This window comes from Cygnus olor, chromosome 15 (genome assembly GCF_009769625.2).
Source record: "Cygnus olor isolate bCygOlo1 chromosome 15, bCygOlo1.pri.v2, whole genome shotgun sequence".
Lineage (NCBI taxonomy): Eukaryota > Metazoa > Chordata > Aves > Anseriformes > Anatidae > Cygnus > Cygnus olor.
This window is the reverse complement of record NC_049183.1, coordinates 6,530,538-6,552,732: the sequence shown is the minus strand read 5'-3', so window position 1 is coordinate 6,552,732 and position 22,195 is coordinate 6,530,538. Positions and strand designations below refer to the sequence as shown.

At 59.4% G+C, this 22,195-nt stretch overlaps 2 protein-coding genes across 2 annotated transcripts; one reads left to right on the top strand and one right to left on the bottom strand.

The window, feature by feature from the left end:
* Nucleotides 1-73: 73 nt before the first annotated feature.
* On the bottom strand, nt 74-9,561 carry DNASE1 (deoxyribonuclease 1). Its single transcript, XM_040575025.1, has 17 exons — nt 9,415-9,561; nt 8,798-8,886; nt 8,594-8,677; nt 8,319-8,473; nt 7,823-7,950; nt 7,200-7,354; nt 7,026-7,122; nt 6,728-6,776; nt 4,245-4,422; nt 3,375-3,594; nt 2,966-3,054; nt 1,938-2,021; nt 1,686-1,786; nt 1,469-1,581; nt 1,114-1,268; nt 921-1,017; nt 74-263 (listed from the first exon to the last, which is right to left on the bottom strand). The coding sequence occupies exons 1-17, from the start codon at nt 9,559-9,561 to the stop codon at nt 213-215; spliced, it is 1,992 nt and encodes a 663-aa protein (XP_040430959.1). The 3' UTR covers nt 74-212.
* A 2,497-nt stretch (nt 9,562-12,058) lies between these two features.
* On the top strand, nt 12,059-21,768 carry C15H7orf26 (chromosome 15 C7orf26 homolog). The gene is made up of 6 exons (XM_040575332.1): nt 12,059-12,503; nt 12,822-13,043; nt 14,348-14,513; nt 16,372-16,899; nt 19,538-19,577; nt 20,992-21,768. Exons 1-6 carry the CDS (start codon nt 12,309-12,311, stop codon nt 21,206-21,208), a joined length of 1,368 nt encoding a protein of 455 aa, XP_040431266.1. The 5' UTR covers nt 12,059-12,308; the 3' UTR covers nt 21,209-21,768.
* The last annotated feature ends 427 nt before the right edge of the window (nt 21,769-22,195 follow it).

Sequence of the window (22,195 nt, the reverse complement as noted above, 5' to 3'; positions counted from 1 at the left end):
TCCTGAGCCTGTCTGCAGTCACTGCTTGCTTCCTGGATCCTGGCGGACTGGGGGGGCTCTGCCGGGAGCCCCAGGGGCTGGCTGTCACCCTTCTCCAGACCGCACTCGGGAGCAGCCCACGTGCAGGGCTCGTGGATGGGGCTGCAGAGCGCCTTCGTGGGGGTGGTCGTGGGAGCTGGAGCTGGATCGTGGTCTGCGGCTGCAGGAGGAGCTCAAGCCGTCAGCTTCACCTCAACCGGGTAGTGGTCGCTGACTGCCAGGGCCTGCAGGAGGGCGAGAGGGAGGCGGGGAGGTGTAACGCAAGGGTTGGGTGAGCCCTGACCCCTCGTGGTGCTGGTGGGGCCGGCGGGGCAGCTGTCACTGCTGTGCGAGACCCTTCTGCCTGCTGGCAGGGGACAGGATAACTCCAGCCCTGGAGTCGTGAGGTCCTGCCCCTGCCATGCCTGCTCCTGCCCGTGAAAGGCCACAAAAACGCTCATCTCTTCACCGCAGGGACAGGCAATAACCCCACATTCCCCCTCTTTTTTCCACCCGTGGGTCCCCCAGCACCCAGGGCTCCACGTTAGCTGGGTGTGGGTGGCTGCTGTGCCCCAGGAGGGGAGCGTGCCTAATGTGAGGGGCTGCGTGTGTCTGCTGGTGTCCCAACAGCCTGGCACGGGGCAGGGACATAGGTGCCATGGCCATAGCCACCTTGGGCTGCTGCTGAGGCTGCTTTAAACCCGCATTTGAGCTGACACTTAAATGCAGCAGCTACCTTGCTGCAGCTGGGCTGCCTAATCCTGAACAAATGCTGGCAGCCCCGCGGTGTCAGGATGTCTTTGCTGCACCCGGAGCTGCCTGGGGCAACTTGGCTTCGCTGCCCCGGGCATCTCCGGGTGCAGCAAAGACACCCTAAGCCCCAGTTCGTGATCCCTGCTCACCTCCTCCTGCTCCAGCTGGAAAGCGCGCTGGAAATTGTAAACAGTGGCCGAGTTCGGCACGATGCTCCTCTTCAGCTTGGCGCCGCACACCACGATCCTGCAAGGGAGCAATGCGTGGTGGGTGCCGCTCCTGCCCCTGCCGGCGGGGGGGGATGGGCAGGGGGGCACCGGGGACCGCGGTGGTGGTGCTGACCTGTCGTAGGCGCAGTCCGACTTCCCCACGGTGGTGTCGGAGCTGTCGGGGATCAGCCACTTGAAGACGTCGCTGGTGCGCAGGCGGATGGAGGACCAGTCGCTCGGCTTGACGTAGGCGCAGTCGGCGTTGAAGTCCCCCAGGAACACGATGTTCTGCGGGAAGGGCGGCACGGGGGCTGATGGCAGGGCTGCCTCTGCCCCAAAACCGGCCGTCCCAGCCCTGAAGCCGGCTTTGCCCCGTTGTGGGAGGGCCCCCGGCCCCAATGCCCTTGTGCCCACCGTGCTCATCTGGGAGCGGGGACCCGGCGTGGGTCGCGCCGTGCCCAGGGCCCAGTGCTGCCAGGGGTACTCACGTCGGTCCCCCACTTGTTGACCACGGCCAGGTAGACGTCGTAGAGCGCGTCGATCTCGGCGGCAGCGTCGTGCGGGGCCGAGTGCAGCGGCACCATCACAAACTCCCCTGCCTCTGCGGGGAGAGGGACATGAGCCCGCGTGGCCACAGCCCCATGGACACCCCGTGCATCCCCCCCGAGAGCGGCTGGCACCGTCCCCCTCCTTCCCACCACTTACTGGTGTGGGGCGCTGAGACCCTCAGGACGAATGGCTCCCGGCTGAAGATGTCCTGCGGGTCCTCGTACTGGTAGGTGTCCACCACCGACACGACGTCCGTCCTGCGGGACCGAGGGGACGGTGTCGCTGGGGCTTGGCCCTGCCATGGTGGCTTTGGTGTCCTGAGCCCCAGCAGGTGACGTGGGGCCATCCTGGCCCCTGCGTCCCCTCCGCGGCACCCAAGGTGGGACAGCAGCATGCCCACCCCGTTACCTGTAGATGAAGAGGTACATCTCCTTGTAGTTCTCCCGTCCCAGGGGCCCACTGATCTCGTAGTCGTACGGGGATGAGGACACGCTGCAGAGATGGAAAGGACGGACAGTGACGTGGCTGTCACGGTGCTGGCACAGCCCTGGGGTGGCGCTGGCTCTGCTGGCCCCAGGGGCACCGCAGCCTCGCCGCGGGCGGCACCGCGAGCCACCCGCCGTCCCCACCGCCGCGTGGTGACCCCAGCCATCCTCCCCACGCCCCGGCAGGACACGGGGCTGGTCCCTGTCCCCCATTGCTCTGCAGGGATGCTCCCCATAGTCATTTGCATCCAAGTTAAACGAGGTTAATTGGCTGCCGCGAGGCGCGGCGTCACCCTCGCTGCCGCGGTGGCTTTGTGGTGATGCCGGAGGGGGGAACTGAGGGGCGAGGGCGCGGGCCGGGCGTACCTGTGGAGGGGCCTCCGCCCCGGCCCGGCCGTCGCCCAGAACTGGGTCCCCTGCATGCCCGCGGCAGCCTGGGCTACCTGCAGCTTTGTGCCCATGGCACAGCCCCCTCTGCCACCCCATGGATTTGTCAGGTTTGGCCACGCGGAGCCCCTGGAGAGCCACGGTCCCACCACGTGCCCTTCGCCCCCGCGTCTTCATCCCCAGCCTCGGCTTTGCCCTGTCCTGTTGCATTTTTCAGACTCGATGTGACAGAGTTTTAGTTCCTTTCCATCTCCTGCATTCAGGTGTGATTTCAGCTTTCACGAAGGTTTTGCACCACTTGCACCCCTTTTCTCCCTGGATCGTTCACAGCGGCTGCTCAAAGCTTCGGCACAGTGCCCAGCGAGCTCCGGGCTGTTCCTCCCTGTTTCATTTCACAAAGCTCCAGCATTTTCTCTTATTCCCCTTTCTGAAAACAAACGCTCTTCCAATTTTTTTTTTTGTTGTTGTTGTTTGTTTGCCTTTTATTGCTCAAGCAGCTTTGCTTTCCCTGCCTAACGCCAGCATTTTGCTGCCGGGTGGCTCCAGCCCCGGCACTGCTCGTACCTGTTGAGCTGCTCCATGAGCTCGGTGACGGCGCTGAGGTCGGAGTCGCGCACCTCCTGCACCAGCACGATGTCGTAGCGGTGCAGGACCTGCGGGGACAGGAGCGATGGCAATGGCTTGGGGTGCTAGGGTGGTGAGCAGGGACCCCACGGCAGCACTGGCATGATGAGCAGGGACCCCCACAGCAGCGCTGGGGTGACCCACATGTCCCTCGGTGCCGAGGCAGATGTCCCCATAGAGGCTCAGAGGGAACACAGGGTGTCCCTGACATGACCCACATCACCCTCCACCAAGCCAGGACATCCCTGGCACCAGGAAGATGTCCAGCCATGGCCATGTCCCTGGCACAGGAGCTGTATTTTGGCTCCATGCATACAGCCCATCCCCACGCAGCACCAGCCGTACTCACGTTGACGATGATGTCCGCCACGGCCTCATCAGACATCTTGCTGTCACCAAATGCCTGGATGTTGAAGGCACCGATGCGCAGTGTGGCGGTGGCTGGGCACAGGAGAGCCGCAGCCAGCAGGGACAGTGTCAGCACCATGGTCCCCATCCTGCTGGGAGGGATGCTGAGCCGCAGGGAAGTAGCAATGGGAGCCAGGGTTTGCTCTGGGCTTGGAAATATGCTTCATATTTGGGGATAAAGTGAAGAAATCCATTTAGGTCTTTCCTGTGTGCCATGCCACAGCCCACGGAGGACTGCCACCGCTCCGCTGTGCTTGGCCGGGGCAGAAGAGCTGGATCTGGCTGTGCTGCCTGGGGCAGCCCGTGCAGCCAGCCCGGGCTGTCTGGCGGGTCGCCGGTCCCAGAGGAAGACGAAGCCTGTCCTGCCGCGGTGAATCAGCTGGGAAGCGCCTCTGCCCATCGCCCGTGAGCCCTGGGATCAGCCAGCTCCCGGCTCCGCTCCCCATGGGGCTGTCCTGCTCTGACTGCATGCTCCATCCCCCTCCACCTGCACCCCAGGCTGGTTTGCATCCTTCAGTTTGCTCACAGTCCCCTTTTGACCCTGCTCTGCTGTTCTGCATCCTCAAATGTGGCCACGGTCCCCCTTCATCCCCTCTTCCCTGGTGCTCCCCAAAGCTGGGAGCTTTCTGCCCTGGAATTGCACCACTCGACGGTCTCGGAAAGCGAGGAATCAAATCCCAGTTCCAGCCATCCCAGTCCCTCCAGTTCCATGGCTGAACCATGAGTGATTGCCCACACCTCGGGGCTGCCCCAGCTCCCAGCCCGTCGCGCCACGGCCGCAAGAGGCACCAAGCCCCAGCTCCATCCTTACCGTGCCAAGCGCGCAGCACCTCTGCCCTCCCGGCGGCAGGAGGGCTGTTTTATTCCCAGCGGAGGTGCTGGGAAAGCAGGATGAGTCGGACACCCCCGTGGGTGTTTTGGCACAGGTTTGGGCTCCTTCCCACGTTGGGAAACCAAAACCCGCACAGCGGCAGGGTGGGGCTGGCGTCAGCACCTCTGCTCAGCGCCGCGGAGGGCACCCGGGGGGAGCGGCGGCGGTGGGGCAGTGCAGTGGGGCTGGGGGCACGCGGAGCTCAGGGGGTGCTCAGGGGGTGCCCAGCTCGCAGTGCTCCTCACCCCAGCGTCGTGCCGAGCGGCAGGGCGGGTGGCTGGGGGTAATGGCTTTAATGCAGGTGATTCAGACACGTAATTAGAAGGGACATGAGGAAATGGCGGGGTTGTTCGGGTCAAGCCAGTCAAGCCATCGGCGCCACTGCGAGCCTCCGTGCGAGGGGCCAGCTGCAAGCCCCTGCCCCATCAGCCACCCCAAGCAGCCCCAAGACGTGGCGCTGACCCCATCCCACTGGGGAAGCTGCGACATGGCTGGGACCGAGCCCCGGTGCTGGTGCTGGGCTGGAATCCCCTGCGCCACCAGCACGCTGCGTCAGCCCAGCCGAGGAAGCCGGGCTTTGGGGGGTGCTGGTGGCGGGGCAGGTGCGTGGCCGGCAGCCGGGGCCAGGGAGGTGACAGTTCCTCATGCCGGGGCTTGTTGGGCTCCGGCACACAGCACTGGGGCAGCATCCTCGCGACCCGTCATGGGTGAGTCCAGTGTCCTCAGACGCATCCACGAATTCCTGTAGGATTGCTCAGCTCGGGCTTTCCACCATCCCTGCGGGCAGTGAGTGGCCCAGTTCCTTTGGGAGAAGCATTTCCTCCTTCTCTTCCAGCATCCTCCTCTGAGCCTGGCGCCCCACCGCAGGTGCTGCCGGGACACACAGGGGCTCTCCAAGTGCAAACCAAGCTGGTGGGACCCCCACACCCGCAGGTGGAGGGGAGCGGCCTCGTGCCCAGCCCAGGGGCTTCCCGCGTCCTGTTCTCCATCGGCAGCACGCGCACGGTGACTGCTGCCTGGCGAGAGGGCTTCCCCCCGCGGGTGCTGGGTCAATCCCCCTCGGCCGGGCGTCCCGCGGGGATGGGGCCAGTGCTCCCAGGACAGCTCCGCATCCACCTGCCCGGGGTTGAGCAGGGGCTGCAGCACCGCGCTGCCCGTTCCAATGCTCGTTGCTCCGTCGCGGGTCGGCCGCCACCACGAGGAGCAGAGCTCCGTGCCTCCCTGTGTGGAACGGGACGAGGTGGCTCTGTGCCAGGAGCACCAAAATCCCTGGGAAGGCACCGAAACCCCCAGGAAGGCACCGCACCACTGCGCCGGGAGCTGACTCACATCCTCCACCTCCCACCACCGTCACCAGTGCCCATCAGACGCCCTGCGGGCTCCAGCAGGATACGGCCCCATGAGCTGGAAGAAGAGCTGGAGGCATCCCGCGACTCAGCGAGGGGGAGGAATCCCGCCTGGATCCTCCCAGGCCCTTCCCGACACCCTGCTTTGTTGCTTGCTCAGACAGGAGCTGCTCTTCCCACAGCAGGGAAATTTCCTCGGCTCTCGACAGCAGCAGGGAGGCTCCAGGTCCCGGGGACCTTCCCGGCTGCAGCCCCCCATGCCAGGGCTGCCCCATTGCAGGGGGACAGCAAGCTCGGGGTGGGGGCTGGAGAGATGGGGGCGAAACAGCTCAGCACCCCAAGCACCCACCATCCCAATCGCCATGCTGCAGCAGGGGTTGCTTTGCCAATCATCCTCATGCCCTGGGGTGTGCCCCCAAAACTCAGTGTGGAAACGTGGAGATGAGCCCTAGGGGATAGGGGCAAGGGCTCACCCGTGTGTGGGGCTGGAGGCACACGTGTGGGGCAGCCCCACAGCACCCAGGAGGGGAAGGTTTGCACAGGAGGCTGCGTGAGCACACATGTATGTGTGTACAGGAACTTGTGGGGACACGGGCACGGGCACTTCCAGCCCGGGGGAACACAGGTGCACACATACGGGACAGTGCGAAGGAGACTGGGGGTGCACGGGGTGCACGTGTGCGCGGGGTGGTGTGCACTGCACATGGAGGAGCGTGCACAAGAGGGTTTGCACACGAGGGTGTGCATCAGGCAGCAGGCGTGTGGGAATACGTGTGCACGGCGGCACACACACACACACACAGGACGGCGTGGATATGGGGGTGCGCACAGAGGGCACTCGCAGCACCCAGCTGCCGTCTGAGCGAGCTCCAGCCAGAGCAGCACAGGCTGAAAACAGCAAATATTTAATGAAAGCACCCCACAGCCACAAGACCCCAGAAGGCTGGCTCCTTGCAGGGACAGCGTGCAGCAGATCGAGAAGTCAGGAAGCTTCGTTGAACCTGGCAGTGCAGGGACTCCTGCGAGGGACACGCGTCTGTGTCGTGGCATCCTGGTGACCACCACGCACATCTCAGCGGGCTTTCAGTGTCACCTCCACAGGGAAATGGTCGCTGACGGCCAAAGCCTGAGTGCGGGGAGAAAGCAGAGAGGTGGCTTTGCTTGCCCAGACCTGGTATTATCGTCATGGCCAGCCGGGGCCCAAATGTTCTGTTCCAATCCCCAAATTTCATGCGCACGCTCACAGGAGGGACACGGAGGCTTTGTGGGCTGGATTAACGTGGCACTGGGTGAAATCTGTGGTGCGAGCAGGCTGTGTGCCCTGGCCCCCAGCAGGACCCTGCCACCCCCCGGCCTCCCCCAGCCCCTCACTCACATCCTTGTTCTGGATGTGGAAAGTCTGCTGGAAGTTGTTGACGGTGGCGGAGCCGGGTTCGACGGCTTGGCGCAGCGCAGAGCCACAGGCAACGATGCTGCCGAGGCACCGTGGGGGTCAGCACCCGTCGGACCCCCCCCCGGCAGCCCCCGCACCCACCGCCACGGCACCCACCGGTCGTAGGCGCAGTTGGTGCTGCCGACGGTGGTGTCGGCGCTGTCGGGGATGAGCCACTCGCAGGATTCGTGGGAGCGCAGGCGGATGGAGGGCCACTGTGCCTCGGTCACGTAGGAGCAGTCGGCGTTGAAGTCGCCCAGGAAGAGGACGTTCTGCGGGGCAGCACCGCGCTGAGCCCACCCGAGGCCGCCCCAGGAGGGACTGGTGGCCCCGGTGCCCGCAGCGCACAGATCCTGCACCCACGATGAGCCCTGCCCACCCCAGGTTGTCACAAACGTCCCTTGGCTCTGCGGTCAGTGTGGCCGAAGCCAAGTCCTTGCAGCACGGCCATTATGGGGCAGCAACGGCTGCCCAAAATTGCGCAGGGCAGCAAGACCCACCTGGCTCTCTGCAGTGTGTGGGGGGAAGCCCCCAGGAAGGGCGTCGGAGCCACCCGGGAGCTGCATCCCACCTCCCTGCCCAGACACCGCCGGGTGGCACCCGCTCTGATGGGTGCCTGAGGTCTCCCACGGGATGCATCCATCCAAGGACAGCCACTGGGATGTGCCAAGGCCCCGGAGCCGTGTCCCAGCCCACCTCGTTGCCCTGGGGAGGGAGCCGGGCTCCCCGGTGCCGCTTACATTGGTCGCCCACTTGTTGATGACATCCGTGTAGACGTCGGTGAGCGCATCGATCTCGGCCGCCGCGCTGCTGGGCTCCGCGTGCAGGGGCACTGCCACGAACTCCTCCAGCTCTGCCGGAGAGGCAGCTGTCAGCACCCGGAGCCAGGAGAGCCCCTGAGCTTTTTTCCTGTCCCTTTACCAAGCTCCCTTGGTTTCGGGTAGGAGGTGGGGGTGGGAGAGAGAGGGGAGCGTGGGAGTGTGTCCCGCGGAGCTGCGGGGGGGGAGGCAGTGGCACGAGGTGGGAAATGAGAGGCGATGGGAGATGGCAGGCAACAGGAGGTGACAGGAGATGGGATGCGGTGGGAGGTGGCACATGGTGGGAAGCAGCACACGGTGCCTGCCGTGCTGGGCAGGCACCCAGGCCCCTGAGGCACCCGTGGGTGGGAGAAGCCCCCACAGCAATGAATGAGCCCAGTGGAGCCCCTGTGCCAGGTGCAGGCAGCCCCAAAGGGGCCGGGGGGGAGCAGTGCCGGGGCTGCCCAGCTCTGCTCACGCGTAGTAGGCGAGGAGAACTTCACGATGAAGGGCTCCCTGCTGAAGACATCGGTCCCGCAGGGCTCGCAGCCGTCATCGTAGTAGTAGCTTCCCAGCACGGAGACGATGTCTGACCTGGGGGAAGAGAGCGGGCAGCCGCAGCGGGGACCCAGAGGTGCTCACCTCCCCTTGGGAGCCGCTGGAGGGGTCAGCAGCTGGCCCTGGTGGCATTCCTCCCCTCCCGCTGGCCCTCACCTGTAGATATAGACGTACTGCTCCTTGTAGCTGCCCCGCCCCAGGGGGATGCTGTCCAAAAAGCTGTAGGGGTACGGCGACGCACTGGGAGCGAGACATGGGGAGGGTGAGGAGGCTCCCGGTGTGCCGGTGCCCACGGGGCTCTGTCTGGCCCCAGCGCAGCGAGAGGCTCTCCAGGCTCTGTCCCGGCGCCATCGGGGTCACCTGTTGAGCTGGGTCATCAGCTTCCTGACGGCACTCAGGTCGGCGTCCCGCACCTCCTGCACCACGGTGATGTCGTACTCCGACAGGATCTGGGGGCACAAGCTCAGAGCTGCTCGCCCGCGGCTGGGAGCCCCTCACGGGGTCACCCGTGGGTGCCTGGGCTGGGCTTCCATGGCTCCCGGGGCGCCAGTGGGGAGGCGAGCGGGGAGGGAGCTCCCTCTGGCTTGGAGGGACTGCGGGGTGGCACCGGGTCCGCCAGCACCCGCCTGGCTGCCCCCTGCACCCACACGGGCTGCTCGGAGGAGCCTGGGCGGCAGCGGGCAGCGCTTGTCCTCAGCCGGGCCAGCGAGAACAGAGGCGGCCCGGGCTGGAGACAGGGATGGGGGAAGAGCAGGTGGGTGTTGGGGAACGGAGGCACGGAAATGGGTGGAGGTGTGTGTGCATGGACAGATGGGTGGGTGGATGGAGGCACAGGGAGACGGAGGCACAGGTAGATGCATGCATGGACACCTGCATGGACAGATATCTACGGAGAGTCGGTGTCTGACAGCCCCAGGCTAGCTGCTTCCCAGGGACCGGAGCGTGGCCAGGACTGCTCCTCTCCCCCCGGCACTCACAGAGACGATGAAATCTGCAATGGTCTGGTTGGACATCTTGCTGTCCCCAAACGCCTTGATGTTGAACGCGCTGATCCTCAGCGCAGCGGCCCCGTGCAGCAGGAGAGCTGCAGCCAGCAGCGGCAGCAGCAGCTTCGAGGCCGCCATCCTGCGTGCGGAGGGGCAGGGATGAGCTCAGCCTGCCTGACCAGGAGGGGAATTTGGCACAGACGAGGGTGGCTGGACTATTCCCACTGGCCCTACTGGTTTCACTGGGAGGCATCCGTTTTCCAGCGAACCGCTAGGACCCCTTCCAACCATCCAGCTGCAGCCTCAAGCTGCCGACCGGACGGCTGAATCCTTGCCCCTGCCTCACGCGGGGCCCCATCCTGCCTGTCCCTCTGCTCCCCAGCCTCCTGGGGGGACCCTCACCTGCCCACGAAGCCTGAGCGTGTAATTCACTGGCAAGGGAACAAATGGCACTCCAGGTGACTCAGAGCAGCGGCTTCCTCACTCACCGCGCTCAGCCTGGGCACCTCTCCTGGCCCGGGGCAGGTGGCAGTGAGGGGACACAAGGATTCGGGGAGGGGACAGGAGCTGCTGACCCGACTGGAGCCCCCCGCAGACCTGAGCCCAGGGACCGGTGCTGAGCAGGGCTTTTGCTGGTTATTTTCTGTGGCAGAGGCGTCTCCCGTGGGAGCTGCTTCCCTCTTTGGGTCGCTGAGGTGTGTATGGACACAGCCACCATCACACAGGCGTTCGTGGGCTTCCCCGCCTCCCTGTGACCCCGCTGGGGGGGGACACCAAAGTCCCTTGGCTTGTGCCTCTCCCATCCCTTCCCAGGTCTGTGCCAGGGACCCAAAAGACCCCACAGCAGCTGTGCTGGGACAGAGCAAGGGCTGGACACCCCCAGCACCCCTGCACATGTCCTCCCACACCTGGAGCATTCTTCCCTGGGGTGGGCAAGGGTCCCCCCGCACCCAACACTGCTCTGCCAGCTGCTGCCCCCAAGCACTGCCGCTGCCCCATCTTCACCCCGGCTTGAGCCCTATGGGACCCCGCTCTGAGGCACCACAGCCGCTCCAACCCCCAGGGAAAGGCGTTTGGGAAACATTTCCCATGGCGCTGAGCCCCCCGGGGTAATGTTTTACCACATCCTGCCCAGACGATGGGATCTGAACCCTGGCCAAACCCACGCACCCTAAGCACCCAGCACCGCTGGGACCAGCGCGGCCCTCAGTGTCCGTGTCTGATAATGAGTCTGCTGATAAGACCAGGAAATAAAGCCAGCTTCAGGGCGCCCCAGGCTTGTTTTCGCAGCTGGGGCAGCCGGTCTAGTAGAAGCGCTCCCCTTTGCCCACTTCCATCCTTGCTACAACTGCAAATGCTAAAATTTGTAATGCCACAATTCCTGGTGATGCTACAACTTGGCAGTGCCGCCAACAGCCCAAACCCCCGCCAGTCCTCCCTGCTCCCGTGGGACCCATCCGCCTCCATCGGCTCCCAGGCAATGCCCGGGCACCCACAGATGCCCGTACGCATGCACAGGCAGACGCTCGGGTGGTGCTCATGAACTGCACCGAGGATCAGACCCGGAGCAGCATCGCAGCAAAAATAACCCGAGCTGCAGAAAGTGACTTCGCAGAGGTGCGATCCTTGGGCCCGGGAGGAAGGGGGAGCCTGACGTACCTTTGGTGCAGTCCTTGGTCTCTGGAAAGGGAAGGAAGAGCTGCACCTGCATTTATGGGGAGGACATGCGCTTTGCCAAAGAGTCGCCCAGCCAATAAGTGTGCAAGGCCTCAGGCTCTATATGGCATTTTTTCGCAGAAACAAAGGTCTCTTCAGTGGAAAATAAAAAAACAGCTCTTTCAGTCGGTGCCAGCACCGGTATCTCCAGCCACAAGTCCAGAGAAAGGCCAAGAATAGGTCTGAATCGATAAAAAACGCTGACAAAGATCTCCAAGGTGTAAATAAACCCCGCGTGGGTAATGCCAACTCTGAAGTGGAGGGCACGGGGCCGCTCTCGCCACGACTACTGCTGGAGGAGAAAGACCTCATCAGGCACGGCCTTTTGGGGTTTGTCTGAAAATGCGTTTATTTGACCAACACCACACCTTGCCCGACGTTTCGACGAGCTGGCCTGGGGCATGCGGGCCATGGCCGAGTCCATCCATGACCCGCAGCGGGGCTGCGGGCAGCAGGAGCGGCTCTGGGCCGCCCCACGTCCCCGCGGGCAGCTTTGCCCATCGGACGCGAGGACAGCAGAGCTGGGAGTCCCCATAAACGAGGCGAGGGAGCGAGGCGAGAGCGTTCCCTGCCTCCGGCACCTGCCCGCTGCTGGCTCCCCGTCCCCGAACCCTCCCCGCAGCACCGGCCCTGTCCCGGTGGCGGGGTGCTGGGGCCCAGCGGTGGCCCCAGGGGCCAGAACCGGCTCCGCTCCCGAGGGCACGGGGTGCGCGCTCAGCGCCGGGAGGTGCCGGGTTACCGTGAGGGGGGCAGCACGGCACGGGCCGCCCGCAGGCACCGCGCCCCCCCGGCCGCCGTCCCGCACAGGTCCCCGGGGGCGGCCCCGCCTGGCGGAGGCGGGGGGCCCTCGGCCGGCTCCGGGGCTGTCACCGCCCCCTCGGCCCTGCCCTCCCCGGCGGCCTTGCCCCGCTCCCGGCCTCCAGCCGCAGCTGGCCGCCCTCCCACGGTGCCGTGCCCGCTGCCGGCAGCCGGGACCTCCGGGACCCCCCCCCCGAGGCCTCCTCGGGGCCAGCAGTCCCCTCCCGCCCCCCCACCCCCAGCCACCGGAGGGCGGCCGCGTTCGGCCTCTTTTGGCCGCCGCGCGGTGCCGTAGCGCCCGCCCGCTCCGCGCCGAGGGAGGCCGCACCGAGCCGGGCCGAGCCGGGCCGCACCGGGCCGCGCCGGCCGCCATGAGCGACATCCGTCACTCGCTGCTGCGGCGGGACGCGCTGAGCGCCGCCAAGGAGGTGCTGTACCACCTCGACATCTACTTCAGCAGCCAGCTGCAGAGCGCGCCGCTGCCCCCCCTCGTCGACAAGGGCCCCGCCGAGCTCCTCGAGGAGTTCCTCTTCCAGGTCCCCAAGGAGCGCGGCGTCCCGCCCAAGGTGGGCCGGGGGAGCCGGCCGGGCCGGGGAGGGGGCGGGGGGGCTCGGCCGAGGCCCCTCGGGACGTCGTTTCCACCCCGGGGGCGCGGGCGGGGGTGGCCCAGCTCAGGGCGGGCCGCCCCGGGGGGGGGTGCTTGGGGCCGGCCCGCGGCCGGTCGGTGTGGTTAGCGCGGGGGTGCGCGAGGGGAGGCAGCGACGGTGAGTGCGTATTGCCCGGGGGGAGCTCCCGGCCTCCGCCGTCCTGCCTTCCACCACAGCAGCTCCCCGTTCTCCAAGAGCCCCGGTATATTTTGCGTCTTTGCTTTTGTTTTCTTTCAGAGACTGAACTCGCTCCAGGAACTCCAGCTCCTCGAGATCATGTGCAATTATTTCCAAGAGCAAACCAAGGATTCGGTTCGGCAGCTCATTTTCTCGTCTCTCTTCAGCCCTCAAGGGAACAAAGCGGACGACAACAGGATGGCTTTACTGGGGAAACTGGTGTCCATGGCAGTGGCCGTGTGCAGAGTTCCTGTTCTGGAATGTGCTGCCTTCTGGCTGCAGGTGCAGTTCCTGTGCGGGCAAGGCAGACTCTGGGAAGGAAGGAGGGAGTGTGCCACCACGGGTAGCGGGTGTGCTTCGTGCCACCTAATGGCTGGTGGCAGCTGGTTGCAGTCAGCTGCTCATCCGTGGCACTTTTAGCTGACGCAACAGCTGCCTGCTGCAGCTGCGTTCACACCACGTCCGTGCTCGTGTCCGTTCCTTTGCTCCAGCACAGGGTAGAGCTTTTGCTGACCTGTTTATGTGCTGCACTGGCCAAAGAATTTTTTTTTTTTCTTTACCGTCAGTGAAAGCGTTGATTTTCTTTGGCACTTATCCCCCTCCCCTCCAGCGAGTCGGAAGGGGTCAGTGGAGGGTTTGACCAGTGCTGGGAAGAGGACAATGGCAGTTCACGGTCACATTGCATAAAGGAGCAGACTGGAGTTTGGGAGATAAGCTGTGCCCAACGTGCAAGTTCTGGCATGGCAAAAGAGGCGAATCTGGCTCTTGAGATTTGTATCAGAAGTGCCTGTGTCTGTCTTCTGTGGGTGCAGTACCTCAGGGATCTCTTATGCCCCTGTGAAGGATGTCCCCTCCTTCCCTACTGAAATTCCCCACTGCAGACCGTCAGAAGCGCCTCTTTGTTCCTGCTGCCCCCGTGGGAGGTGCAGAAGTCGCCTGTTTATAGAGAGGGGGAGAGCAGAAAGACTGCGCTGAGAGAGAAGGGTGGTGGAAGGGAGGCTGTTACTGCTTCTGTGGTGTCTTTGTTCTTCCCGTCTGTTGAGCCTTGGTGAAGGAGGAGGGGATGTGCCCTGGGTAGCAGAGACAGGTACAGGGGTTTGTTCGTTTGTTTTGAAGAATGCAGCTCTTAAGTGACATGAGGGTTGCACAGAATTTTCCACGTTAAAAATGTCAGGCGTAACTGGTAGGTTACTGAGCCAGTTGTTCTGCTGCTGAAGTAGTCGAACTACAGCACTTTGTTGCTGAGCTAGTAAAAAGTTCTTCTTCTGAGTGAGAATGTTGATATAAGAGGTTTTATTTGTAAATTATGGGTATTGTAAACATGAAATATCACCATCTATTTTAATATCCTGAAATAGTAGTATTATTCTTGTCTGTGAGTGGTTCTTTTACACGCAGAGAGAGAGCGAGAGCACAAGAGCGCTTTCGTTTTGGGGAAAGTGGAAACACGAACGTGGAAACAGCAAAGTGGCTGGGTGACGTGGGCGGGCACAGTGTTTGGGCAAAGTGGACTTTAAAGTCACCTCTGTGGGACTTCCCGTGCTCTGCTTTAGGCCGCGTCTCACGGTCTGCTCTCATCCCCGCAGCGAACCCCCGCCGTCTACTGCGTGAGGCTAGCCCGAGCCTTGGTGGACGACTACTGCAACTTGGTGCCGGGGTCCATCCAGACGCTGAAACAAATCTTCAGTGCCAGTCCTCGCTTCTGCTGCCAGTTCATTACGGCAGTCACAGCTCTCTACGACCTCTCTTCAGGTAAATATTTCTAGGCTGTCTTACAAGGAGGTGTGGTGTAATGCAACACAGATTAACTGTTGCAAGCAAATTAACGACTTAAATTCTAAAGACGCTTGTTAGGAGAGAATTACTGCCGGCAGCAGCTCAGGGGTGTGATGGGGATGTGACATCTGTCACTGGGGTGAGAACAAAGCGACCACTGGGTGGCTGAAGGGAGAGTCTCTGATAGGGAAGCAGCCAAGTAACGCCTGACGCAACGGGCAGCGTCCTCCGCACAGGGCAGAGGACAGGGGGACCTCACTGATTGAGCAGCGCTAGGAGCGAAGGCTGACCCACCTGGGCAGCTTTTCCTCCTCGTTGCGTCAGCTATCCAGCAGATAGGCTCGGGCCTGGCTGTTAACCTAGTTCCTTCCAAAAAGGGGGAAGGCACAGATTCTGGGCGTTCGCAGGCTGGAGCAGGGTTTCTGTTGAGCAGTGGTAAGAAACAGAATTGACAGCCTGCTTCCAGTGCTCTTCAAGCGTGTGTGTGCCTGACCTATTGATACCACCCATCTCATATTGATGTTGCTCAGAGACTGGAAACATTCATATGACTAAAATAAGATTGATTTAGCTTAGTCAGTGAGAGAGAGAACTTGTGATAGGCCAACGGACAACCACACGATAAATGCCAACATCACGTATCATCCAAAAAAAGCAAATACTATTTGTTGTGGATAAAGGAGGTATTTTTCAGTCTTCTCCAGATAAACAGCTTGGCATTAGTGAAAGAGAGGTGTGCAGGCTTAGACTTGTTTTTTTTTGAGTATTTGGTAGAGCTTGCAGTGTGTTATTCCTCGGTATTTTATTTTATGCAGCCACGTGAAGTCTCATCCAACTTTAAAAGACCTATCAGAAAGAAAATAGTTACAGGAAGTATGTTTTTTCTTTTTCTTTACCTTTATTTATCTGAGGTGATAAAAGAAAAGGAAGCTTATTTTTCAAAGAGTAGTCTGTAACTGGGCAGTCTCCACCACGTTATGGTGACAAGGTTTGATTGCACCAACAGCACAACAGCCTGTATGATACCCAGAAGTCTCGGAAGCTAGGAAGTACCAATTCTGTATCTGGGGCTTATTAGTAATTTGGTAGTTCAAATGATTTGTCCTATACGTCATTTTCAGCCGAGACCTGATGAGATAGTTCAGTGCTGAGTCAACTTGCACCGAGAGCACATCACTCGGTCCAGCATCCTGCCGCTGTGACAGGGTGACGCGCAATCACCGTGAATGTTTCTGTTGTCTGTAATCGAGCTTCAACTCGTGACCACCTTTCGCTTCTCAGTTGAAGCTATGTAATCTTAAAATCCTTTACCTATTGTGTGGTAGTGTTGTTTTAAGTTTTTCCACGAGAGAAGCGTGTTTAGGTAAGTCAGAAAGGGAATTAGTTGAACGGTTGGGGTGAGGAGAAGGAGGTGCCAAAGAGTTTTTCTTGTCTTCTCTCCCATCGTGCTTCCTGTGGCGAGGGGTGAATGGAGACCAAGTTTAGAAAGAGAGTGAGCAGAAGACAGGTGGGAGAAAAAGGAAAAAAAAAAAAAGAGCTTTGCTGTGAAAGGGGTTAAACATTGGCATTTGGAGGTGTTTTCAAAATAGGTGGAGAAGCTGAAGTTGACAGGAATGTGGTTGCATCTCCCAGGGACAAAAGAGCATCTTCCTTTGTGTTTTGTTTTTGTTCTTTAAAAAAAAAAACCAAAACCCACAAAACAGTAGACTTGGGGAGGTTCTCAAATCGTAATTGTGACACTGCAGGAAGTGCGTGTGGGAGAGATTAGTACGAGTGCTGTCCCGTGCTTCAGTGCAAGGCTGTGCTTACCAAGCAATATCTTTCCTGTCTCCAGATGATCTCATCCCTCCCTCAGAACTGCTCGAGCTGATTGTTTCCTGGATCTTCGAAGACCCCCGCTTGATCCTTATCACCTTCCTAAACACTCCTATTGCAGCCAACCTGCCAATAGGGTTTTTAGAGCTCACCCCGCTGACTGGGCTGATCCGCTGGTGCGTGAAGGCCCCCTTGGCTTATAAAAGGAAGCAGAAAGCCTCGCTCTCAAATGGACACCCCCCCACCAAGATCGCCAAGGACTCGACTGAAGGGGACGATGGAGATTGCCATCAGCTGTATTCAAAACTGCATCTGACCGTCCTGCAGGTTCTTATGATGCTTCAGGGGCACTTAACAGAGAAGAACCTCTACGGGCGCCTGGGGCTGGTACCTTTTGATCACGTGGTTCCGCTTGTTGAGGAAATTAACAGGCTGTCTGATGAACTCAATCCTCTCAATGCATCCAAAGAGATTGAACTGGCCCTGGACAGGCTGGCTCAGGCTTTGCAAGTGGCCATGGCATCAGGAGCGCTCCTGTGCACTCGAGGTAAGTTGTCGAGGGGGCTGCCAAAGACCCTGCTGTCGGATTCTTTTCTTTCAACATGTGGGGGTCATGGTAGGGAATTTTGGGGTGGAGGGAGCCAAGATCAGCACATTCTTAGCAGCAGTAGCAGCTAGCTGCTTGTAGGAAAGAATGTTCGAGCGCGGTGCAGGAAATTGTTTAAGAAGAATAACAAGATGGGGAGTAAGTAAAAAAAAAAATAAAAATAATTGATGTAATTAACCTGTCTGTTGCCTTGCAGACCTGGAGAATTGATCCTCTACCTAGCGTGCAGGATGCTGGTTAAATCTGGGTGTCTGGCTTGAGGACAAATTGAGCATGTTCAGAGCCCCCACACGAGCGTGAGCCGTGTAGTTGGTATCAGAACACAAAGAGAGAAAGGTCGCGTTGCCTGCTCTGATCCTCAGTACATCAGATGTAACAGCAGTTACCTGGTTGTGAGCTGCAGTGGCTCCCAGCTGGCCTGATCCGCGGGTGCCTGCTGTGGCTGTTTGCGAGGGCCTTGCATCCTCTCCTGAACTCTCCCTGCCTTGGAAAACAATTCCAGGACCAGCCACTGGGGAGCAGAGGGCAGATGTGTCATGTGGGACCACGGCACTTGTCCCAGCGTGCACACTAGAAGCTTAATTTCTTTTTCTGCCAGCTTTTCAAACTGGCTTTGAAACGTGAAAGGTGATGCCCAGGAGCCAGAGGAGTCCGCTCCGAGTTGCCTTGCGTGGTGCAGGCCTCCAGCAGCGCTGTGCTGGGCTGCCCGGGGCAGAGTTCTGCCCTGAAAGCAGAGGCAGCAGAGAACTGTTGTGATACGTAAGCCCCGGCGCACTGTTAGGTGTGCTCAGTCTGCGTTTCTGCTTGTTAAAACTGTCTGGGCTAGCTCATAACTGGCTCCGGGAGTCGAGTCACGTGTATATCGTAGTATTTACGGTAGGAAGAAAGTACTGAAAGCATTTCTTGTGGTGGAAGCCTGGGACTGACTGAAATGTCTAGTTTAGATAAAGGCGTTCAGCAGAGCAGTGTAAGCCTGGTCACTCTGAAATCCTCGACTGATGCCAAGCCCCGCAGTGCTGCGCGAATGTCTGTCAAGTGTCGCTTCTGCACCAGGGCGATGAGGCAGAGTGTTGGCTCTGCGTTTGTGACTGCTGCTTGCTCTAGCTGAGAGCATGAGCAGAGCTTGCTCCTGTCTGCCTCAAGTTGCTTTCCAGGACAGCCGTGTTCCTCCTAAGCAGTCTGGGGCCAGGAATTGCTTATCGCTATCTAAAAAGCACCGTTAAATTGCTTTTCAGTTTGTCTTCTCTGAGTTTGCCTGCTGGAGGAGAGACCATGAAATAGATAGACCGTGAGGTACGTGCGTTAGACAAGAAATTAGAAAAGCAACCAAAAACTTTATCTGGAGCTTCTGGGCCTTCAGTTGTCCTGTAATAAGACTGTATTATGGTCTGTCTTGAACTTATTAAAGAAGCCTAACGTGGCTTTCATCTGTCTTTCCTGTTTCCAGCAACAGTTCTGTCTGAAGGACCTGTGGAGACAGGAGAAAAAAAAAAAAAAAAGGAAGTGCCTCAGTACAACCCAGAGCCACCCAGACGTACTGTTTTCTTGGAATGGCGTTGAAAACAGGCGATGGCTTCTTGGTGCAATGAGAGAGCCTAGAGATCCCTGAGAGCCCGGACGTTCAGCCCAGGCTCCCAGCCGTGGAGAACAGCCCTGCCAAAGCAGGTGCCTGAGGCTTTGGCCCTGGCTGAAGCGGTGCTATCGTGTCACATCTCAGTGTTGTTCTTCCTAGCCTTTTGGAGAGTAATGTTGGGTGTAGTAAGAAAAGGCAAAAAAGTGGAGTCTTCTGAGTAAACGGCTATTTTCAGCTCTGCTGCTCCCTAGCGATCCACTTGGCACTTTCTGAGCGCTTGCTTTTACTGTCTAAGTGGAAGGTGAGGTAATTCAGTATAAGCTGCCGCCGAAACACCAGTTAATTCAGTGTTTTGGGGGTACGTTTTGACGCGTTTTGCCTTTGCCCCGATCCGTTTGCCATCATAAATGCCATATTCACTGAGCAGCGTCACACCTCGCATTAACTTAGTTACTTATTGATAGGCCTGTGTTCGTGTGGCTAGATCGCTTGGATGTTTTGCTGATAGTCAGCTCTTTCGTTGTGTTGGGAGGCCTGCAGCATCTCGGGTGTCCCAGGGCAGAGGAAGCGGTGGCTGTAAGCGCAGGGAGCTGGGACCTGTCCTCTCCCTTGGCGGCAGCTCCGTGTTGGGAACGGCAGCGGGCGCAGTTAGGGAGTGCGGAGCTGGGCAGGGCTGCGCTTTGCCTGCTGCACATCCTGTACTGATGCTTGGTCTGCCTTGAAACGAGGCTGTGTTTGCCACGTGGTCGCGTAGGTTAAATGCAGAACATACAGTGGATAGTGAAGTGCGAAAAGCTGAGGTAATCCCAGCAAAAAATCGGGGTAAGATTGGTGAGACGGAGAAACATCTCTTCTAGGAAGGTTATTGGCTTGAGAACGGGATTCTGGATCTGTGGATCACTGGAGTCTTTTCAGTAATCTGACCTTCTTAGAAAGGAGAGTGGAGGGGAAAATTGCTCTAATTGCTGCTTTACCCTTATTGTTACGTCTTGTGTTCTCTTTCAGATGACTTGAGAACTGTGTGCTCCAGGCTACCGCATAACAAGTAAGAGATCTTTCTCTAGCTGTGTTTGTTTTACACACATTCCAAGATGCATACTTGAGGGCTGTTGAGACGAAATCTCCTCTAAAAAATTGTGTTTACTTCCTGGAAGTTGGCCTTTATTCAGACACTTTATTCAGTGAGGATAAAGGTCATGGTTTATTTTTCCCTTGCAAGCTGGACTCTCGTCTCGACGAGACTTCAGTGATTCTAACCATACAGATGATCTTGCCCAGCCTCTGTCAGAACAAATAGACAGGAAAAATGAAATTACAGTGTGGAACCTGTCTCATCCCCAGCTCCGCACTGATTTTACCTGAGCCTAAGCTTAACTGCACTTTGTTTCTCACCTCTTAACCCTTAGCTGGTTTCGGATCTTTTCTTAGGAGTAGCTGAAAAACGCTCACAAGTAGAATCTCCTCTCATGAAAGCCAGATGACGCCCATGTTGTGAGAAGCTGCTCCCAACCTGATGTTTCACGTTCTGTTAACACGTGAGGGTTAGAGAATAAGGAATGTTACTCAAAAGCAGCCTTGTTGCCTTTAGAGAAACCGACAGATCTCATTTCTGATAGAAGCAGTTTTTTTTTTTTTTAATAAAACACCTTCAGCAGAAAGTGAGGCCCACTTGAATGAAGAATAGTCACAAAGTAAAAATGAGCATAAAAAGGAATGTATAGTGGCTTAAAAAGAAACTTTAAAGGGGAAAAATACTCAGCAGACACCTACCTGAGAACGGAGACTTATCTTCATCACTCTGTGGCTCCTGCTTTTGTTTCTATGTTTTTAAATACCTGTTTTGATCAAGTTCCTAATGAAGAAGTACAAAATGTTGATACGGCCACAAATGAAGAGTGGTTTAAACCACCAGGTCTCTCAAAACCTGAATTTCTGCATGATCAGAAACATGGTGTGCACGGTGAACTCCCACTCCTTCCGCTTCCTCCAGTGTGAGCGGCCAGGGCCATTGCTGAGGCACGAGGTGCGTGGAGACCTGGGCTTTCCACACGGGATCCTGACCAGCAGCAAATTCTGCCCTGGCCCTGGGAAGGAAGGTGGAAGTCGAAGTCGGGGGGGTTGGAAGGTTTGTTGTGTGCCCAGACAGATAGTTCTCAGAGCATCGGTCCTTGAGGTAGATGGCCCCAGAGCTTCCTGCGTCCTGCCAGACCTGCCAGGGAGTCCTCCGAGCTGTCAGTCACTGAGCAGTACCTCTCTGCAAAGTGCAACCAGATTTAAAAAGGGAAGAAAAAAAGAGAAAAGCATCTGCTGGAAGCTGTGAAGAGCATAACCAGTGTCCTCTTGCTTGCAAGCGGTGCTGCACGTTGATGATGAATTGTCTGCAGAGCCCTTGTGGGCAGGGGAGAGCCTCTCCAAAAGCCTTCTGATAATAACTCGACTATCTGAATTTCCTTCCACAGCCTGCTCCAGCTGGTGATTTCAGGTCCCGTACAGCAACCAACCCACGGTGCTCTGCCGCCAGGATTTTACCCTCATATCCATACTCCTCCTCTGGGCTATCCCGCGCACGCCGCGCACCCCGCGCTACCTGCGCACCCGGCTCACCCGGCGCTCCCGGCTCACCCCGTGCAAACGTTCATACCAGGAATGACGTTCCCGTACAGGCCTATTCGCTAGGTGCCACGGCTGCGGGAGGTAACCAGTTTCCCTTAGTTTGAGGAAGCCTCGCAGAGGAAACCAGATGTCTCGGGAACCACATTTTCCTCTTTGATCGAAAGCTGGGGGCGATGCCTGCGTGCGGGCTCAGCCCCTCGGGAGTAGAGCAGACTCTAGACGGGTAGGTTGCAGTTGCTTTGAACGCGGGATGCAGATACAAAGGCAGACGGCCTGGGTGAAAAGAGTGGGTGGGAAAAGGCAACAAACTGGAGCGGGTGGAAACCTTTTTGACCCGCAGTGTTTCACGTCATCACCACGCTTGTTCCGCTTGCCGATAGTGCAGCCCCTGGCCGTCCGGCGCAGGTGAGGCCAGCCGGTCTCGCTGCGTGCGAGAGGGCCGGAAGGAAAGCCATACGATTTCCCAGCGAGTCCACTCCAGCCTGTCCCTTTCTTTGTAAATGTTTGTACCTATAGCCACAGAGTACGTGCCCACCGTATATTTTTGGAACACAGACGTTTGTTTGCTTCGGAAGCACGAGGTAGAGTCAAACAGCGCTTCCTATTAAAGGACACGATTGCAGGAGCGTACCGTAATTCTGTCGCTTTCTTTCCAATGGTGCTCAGAGGGTCCGACTGGCTGGGGGGGGGGGGGGGAACAGGTCCCTGGTGGCTGTGCTGCCTCGGGAAGCCTCCCGCAGCCTGCCGAGGGCTGGGACGCGCTGCGTGGGGCTCGACGGGGAGCGGCCGGCACCCGGGGACGACAACGGAGGGCTCGGGGGCGGCGGGGCGGGGACGGGAAGGAAGCGGCCCGGGCGGCGGGGGGCTCCCGGGGGTGCCTCGGTGCCGGGCGGGGGGGGGGCGCTGCCCCGGGGCCGGCCCCGTCCCGTCCCCGCGGGGCCTCCCGTTCCGTGCCGCGCCTGCGCCCGCCGCGGTGACGCGGTGCCGGCAGCCAATGGTGCCGCGCGTTGTTGCGCCGTGCCCGCGGAAGAGAAGCGGCCGCCGGTCGGT